The 6,538-nt window shown below is 38.7% G+C and overlaps 1 protein-coding gene across 1 annotated transcript in view; it reads right to left on the bottom strand.

Annotated features, from left to right (window-relative positions):
• The window catches only part of LOC101847412 (leucine-rich repeat-containing G-protein coupled receptor 4), a 15,188-nt gene that overhangs the window by 7,430 nt on the left and 1,220 nt on the right, over nucleotides 1–6,538 (bottom strand). The window contains exons 2-3 of the mRNA XM_013079839.2: nucleotides 6,116–6,187; nucleotides 1,549–1,617 (exon numbers count right to left, since the gene is read on the bottom strand). Coding sequence (XP_012935293.2) covers nucleotides 1,549–1,617; nucleotides 6,116–6,187 — 141 coding nt within the window. The remainder of the gene's footprint in view (nucleotides 1–1,548; nucleotides 1,618–6,115; nucleotides 6,188–6,538) is intronic.

Raw genomic sequence — 6,538 nt, 5'->3', positions numbered from 1 at the left:
GTGTGTGTGTGTATGTGTTTGTGTTTGTGTGTGTGCGTGTGTGTGTGCACGTACGCTTATGTGTGTATGCGGGTGTGTGTGTGTGTGTGTTTGTGTGTGTGTGTGTGTGTGTGTGTGTGTGTGTGTGTGTGTCTGCGTGTTCGTATTTGATTTGTCAGCCTTTATATTTTGAGTGCTTTCTAGTGGTAATATGCACATTTTTGCCTACGCTGTTTATTGGGTTTTTTTGTGCTTTCTATCTTTTGCCGAAACTAAAAGATGGTGATTAAGTTTAAGATCTGAAAATGTGACGTTGTATAGAAGGTGCACCCACAGGTGAAATGCAATGGTGGCAGAACAAAGTAACCTAAAATTAAATTCAGAAAGGATCAATATCAGAAAATAAACCAACGAGAATTTGGTTCATTTTCGCTATAATAATAACAAGCAATTGTATGGCGGTGCAAATTCCCGCTCAACGGCAAGCTCTCTGTAATTTTATAATTATTACCCCAGCAAAAATAGTAGTATACTGAAACAATCTCTTATCATTCTGACATGATCTTTCACTGTCTATGGTCAAATACCTATTTACACACGTGTGAAGAGATGAAAATTCGTGCTAAGTGCTATCACTATCACCCAAAGGCTGAGCTTCTTTATCGTTTGTTCCGAATGGTACAATTTGAAACCACTTGCTGAATCTTGACAAAATATGAAAATTAAATATTCATTATTTAGCATAAATTAGAGCCACTAACCCTTTTTGACAAAGGATCAAGATTGAATATGTATCGAAAGTGAAGAAGAAACTCGGTTTCAAAAAGTGGTGAAATGACAGTTCATTATTCTCAAGTCTGTACTGACGCAGACTGATCAACTGACCTTTAAAGAAAAGACGCTCGCCTGGAATCGTTTTCCTAAGCTTTGTTAACTGGATATCTCCCACTTCTTTTCTGAAATCTCCCAGGAGAAAATTAAAGATATTCTATACGAGAACAAGCTAGACAGATGATGGTATATTACGTATTATTTCTAGACAAACAAGAACTTGACAGGTATTCTACCACAAGGGGGACGAAATGGATATTGCAACTAAATACACCACATATCGAAGCAGAGACAAGGACGTTGGTTGATAATTCTGTGTTTTACAGCCCTTAGAGAGTCTTTTAGGGTTAGGCGCTTTATAATTCCCCATTACTATTATTCTATTATTATCATAAAAGAAATTGACAAGTGGTTTGGCACAACGGTGATAATGTATAAAATAATCCCATAGAATTTCTTAAGCAGTTTGACAGACAGATACACAGACAGACAAACAGAGAAGCAAACAGACAGAAAGACAGGCAGACAGACAGACAGATAGATAGATTGATAGATAGATAGATAGATAGATAGATAGATAGATAGATAGATAGATAGATAGATCCTGTTTATTTATCTGCCTATCGGGCAGAATAACAGACAATCAAGCAAATAGACAGGTTGGCCGGCAATCTAAAAAAACTACTAAACTATTGACCTATAGACAAACAGATAAAATCATAGACCAAAAGAACTCACAGCTCATCCAGGGAGATTAGATGAGAAAAGGCAGTTGGCATATCCTTCAAGCTGTTCTGGTGAATTTGCCTGTGGAAAAAATGATAACGGTAAGAACATGGAACCAGCAGTGGTCATTTTGAAATACCCATATACATTGTATGTCTGATTTCGATGAAAGGCAGCTGTAGTCCTTTCTATGGCTCAAGCCCCCCCCCCCTTTCCCAGTCTAATCGCATGGGGACCGCGATCCATATCTTTCATGTTTTTAAAAAGTCTAAAACGCGCCGAAAAAGGGAGTAGAAACATTATCAAAACCCTTATTCAGAATTGCAGGGCAACTCGATGCCAAAACAATCTGCCTTGTCACACCAATTACGTCACTTGTTAAGTGAATTCTTGCCTTCTGTCTTACAGGTAAATATATCATGTTTGACCTTTTGTGCAATTGTATTTACACATGGGTTTCGTAATCGAAAAAGCTTGACGCATCATCTATTCTTTGTCCTGATCAGCCTGAAATTAAATATCACGAACGTCATTCCAAAATCGCAAAAGTATTTTTTTTCCAGGTTTTTGAGGAAATTGAAGAAAAGGAGATCAGCCAAATCAGAACCATGGCTTAAGAGCTTCTATTTCTCAGTTAAAAAGTGGAGCAAAAATAACATGATAAAACGAAACTATAGTCGAACCTGTTTTAACGACAATTACAACTTTTTTTTTTTAATTACCAACTTTTAGTGTCCCTGCTAAAGAAAAAATGGCTCAAGTTTGTGATTCTGAGAGCAAATACAGCTCAGGGCGGAGGTCTGCCAATTAAACGTTACCGTGCACATTACGGACCGAGACGTATCGTCAAAATAATATCAATTTTACGGGTAACACGACGAATCAGTCCGCGGTGACAAAACGATGATGTTATTACCCTAAGCAACAAGCTATCATGCAAAAATACCCACCACGTCGAAGAAATAACCTCTTTGATTTCTAGATAAAAATCTAACGGCGTCTGTGGTGTAGCAGTGAGGCGCTTCACCGTCCCACGCAGGAGACCTAGGCTTGATTCCCGTTTGGGTAGAATTTTTTCGAGTATCCGGCTCTTTGTGCTGGAACGTTGTATCCCTTTCAGCTCAGACTGGCCTGACAGGTAGTGTTGGGGACTACTTCCTAAATGATAATAACATGTCGATGGTGGCGTAAAACACCTACATTTACTCACACAAAAAAGAACGGTCCTCTGGCGATTCCAACCAAATCAATCCATATCGTAACAGTCATTACCATTAAATTGAGTATTAAGAATAAAGCCTAAAACAACATTAGATTTCAGTTTTTGTCGGCTAGTGTCCTATGAAAGAATTTGTTGTGTAAAATCGAGTCGTTCCAAACAGACAGGGTGGGGGAAAGCTGCATGAAACACATACATGTACTAATACGTAAACAAAACTTTTTTTTAAAAAAGGTTTGAAAATCTAGACATACCAAGACCTCCACAGAGGAAATGAAAAGTATTGCTTTAAAAACTTGCAGACAAATTCTATCCAGGTATCTTCAGAACTTTTAATGAGAACTCCTTAAAGTAAAGAAAGATAGAATTATTTGAAAAATTGACGTATTAAAAAAACCTATCTGGGTGTCTTCAGGAAGGTGGGCGAGCTTATAACACCGATGCTTTCCCGGGCGCCGTTCTGATATTGTTTTGACACAGGCACACCCACATACCGATTTAATAATCTTTCACCAGATAAAGCTCACCGATTTAGTCTGTGACAAAGGCGTTGGAAAGGCGAAAAAAAAAGACATAAACAATACTCCTCTACCCCCCCCCCCCCCCCACACACACACACACAGGATGCCCCACTTAGATAAATAGACGAGGAGTGCACTACACGTTTTTTTTTAAGTCTGAGAAGGGATTATCTTCATATGATTAAAATTCATCACCTTAGATATGAGGGATACTTGAGATGTAAGCTGAAGTAGGTCCAAACACGCCTATCTCAGTCGAGACACAGAAGGCGATGAGCGGATTGAGTGTTCCAGCAGTTTGTGTTTAAGATAAGATGACAAATAAAAAGTGTGGATGCCATTCTCGAGAAACCTATTCTGGATGCGGAGGTAGAAGGCTAGAGATGAAGGAAGAGATCTACCAGAAGACGCTAACAGGACATAGAACCCTGGCTTGGAACCAAAACAACCCAGGCAGGCATAATTGCATTAACCAGAGTGTTATTGCAGAGAGGTCCGAGAAGCAAAGTCCAGACGAAGAAGAAGAAGAAGAAGAAGAAGAAGAAGAAGAAGAAGAAGAAGAAGAAGAAGAAGAAGAAGGAGGAGGAGGAGGAGGAGGAGGAGGAGGAGGAGGAGGAGAAGGAGGAGGAGGAGAAGAAGAAGAAGAAGAAGAAGGAGAAGAAGAACGCATTTTAAAAGAATCTTTAGTACAAAAAAGTGTTGAACATAAAATGTATTTCTTGTAACAAGCTTTGACACTGAAAAGTGTCATTGGTGAGCTGTGATGTAGGCCATATTATACGTATGCATAATATGTGTGAGAAGTGGGAAGTTCTTTGAACATTCACGTATTCTGCGTGACGGAGATTCAAAGAGTTTTATTATGTAAATTTGTGGAGAAACGTTTTTTAATCTAGCCCTATTATTGTGGACAAATATTATGATTAAATTAAAACAAATTGATTCAAACTGATGTGGTAAGTATGGGTGACATTGATTCATCGGCTAAAGAGATAATATTTGAAGATAAGTTGCGCCACGAAATTTTGACCACACTGTAGCATTTCGTTCCTTATGGGACTGTTATTGCTACCTCACACAGACTTCTTGGAATGTTGTGCGATCCCCGTTTAAAGTGTGTTTGACAGTGCTGATACTGATATGAAACATTGGGTGCTGATTCTGTCTCTGAACGAGGTTACTGTGCATCATACGCAATCGAAATTGTCCAAGAAGGCTATCTGTTGTTGAGGAGAAAAATGGTAGTCTTAGATAAGCTGACGTTTAAGCAGTGTCACTATGTTAATTTAAAAAAAACGTAACAGTGGAAAGTGAGGAGTGGTCGTTTGTACAAGTGATTGTCCTTGATATGTGGCCGTTAGAGAAGGTTCAATTATATACCAAACGACTGCCCCATCCACCTGCTCTCGTTCCAGGTTGGTGGACAATAACAAAAAGGCAGTCTACAAAACGTAGAGAAACAGATTACAATGTGTACTACACGCGAACACAAAGACTAACACACAACCATGTTCGGCGTCAATGTCGTTCTCTTTCTTGCCATTTTCTTCACTCTTACAACTCTGCTTTCAAAATTGCCTTTTTGCGTCCAGAAAGGTATTATATTTCGAATTCAAAGTTGCATGAGTTGTTGGGGAGCTGTTAACGCTTCAACCCACTGGTAAAAACAATTATAATTATAATTATTTGCACCTCCACCGACATTATTAGGATCACTTATAAGGCAAGCTGCTTTAACCCTTGCTATTAGGACTACTCTAGGCTGATAGGGATGCAACATCCCAACAGACAGACGAAGATACTCGAAAATAAATAGACCTCCCCACACAAGAATCGACCTCACATGTTTTGTCTGCGATTGTGAAACACCTATCCGCTACACTACATAATACGCTGGTCAACCCACGTGACGATGACCAGTGTGACTTGGACGTCAATATCAGAAGAGGAAAATAATCTAAACGGAAGGACATCAATAGCAGAAGACAGAAATAACCGAAAAGTGTTGAAATTGACTTTCTCCACATGCGAACTGACAATAATATTATTGTTATAAACTCTCTCCTTGTACCTTCTTCCTGCCTCTTGCCACATGCCTGCAGCAATTTGAAGGCTATTATTGACTGTTGTCGAAGGAGAGCCATTCAATCCGGGTGAAGTAAAAATAACGTAGATTATAAGACTAACTAGTCAAGTATAATTAAGCTTCTAGAGCGATGGTTGGGCAATTGGAATCTCCACTGTGTACTTACTATTGATTCAACTGGTTGAGGAAACAAGATCAAGCCGAGTCTTGAAAAAAATTGTAATATCCACTTTACTTTTGAGTAGTGTGCACGTTCAGCTACTCAATTCTACATGATCGGAAGGGACGGAAAATCGGATAGGCCAGTGCTTTTCTTTTACATGTTTATTACACAAATATTGACATAACTGAGATCTTTTAGGAGGCGGGTTTTGACCCTGCCTGTCGGATGTAACCCAGGCTGAGAGGTATACGCCGTCCCAGCAGAAAGACAGAGATACTCAATCTGAATTCAATGGATAATGGCAACAAAAAAACAAAAACAAAAACAGGGGAAGGATCAACATCTGAAGGAAGCTTCACTACCTTAGAATTACAAAGCTCTATCTGCTCAGTATCTAGTTTTGAGAAATTTAACATCAAAGATTTTGAGTTTCACATTATGTTAAGCTTTTTCAAATGCAGTTATTTGAATATCGTGACGACTTCGAATAATCTTACTATTTTAACATAATAAGCATATATAATATTTGTGTTTTAAAAAAAATCTTATGGTCTTAGTACCTCAGTACGGCTAAAAATGCATGTACTCACAAGTATTTCATTTTCGAGAGTCCATAGAAAGCATGGTCAGCGATCTCCTTTATCTGGTTGTTCGCCAGTCGCCTGTGGGACAAAACAGTCACATCTTTCATATAATATATTATAATCACAGCTTCTGTTTCTAAAAGTTCGTCACAATTACAGCTTCCATTTCTTAATGTTCGTCACAATTATAGCTTCCATTTCTTGATGTATGCTACGAGCAGGAAGTCGAACATTTGGAGACTCAAAATGCATTAAAAAGAAGAATGGAAGAAATGGCGTTGACCTGTCTGAAAATTGGCCTCTATGCAATATGGTATGGCACACCCTTTCAACTCTGTTAGCAGGACCTTCGAATTAAATGTTCATCTCCGAAAGGAACAAGCTATGTGGGGAGAAAGAAAGAGAGAGAGGGGGATATATATATATATA

Source organism: Aplysia californica, unplaced genomic scaffold (genome assembly GCF_000002075.1).
Source record: "Aplysia californica isolate F4 #8 unplaced genomic scaffold, AplCal3.0 scaffold00066, whole genome shotgun sequence".
NCBI classification, from domain to species: domain Eukaryota; kingdom Metazoa; phylum Mollusca; class Gastropoda; order Aplysiida; family Aplysiidae; genus Aplysia; species Aplysia californica.
The sequence above is the reverse complement of the archived record's forward strand: the minus strand, read 5'-3'. Positions and strand labels throughout refer to the sequence as shown.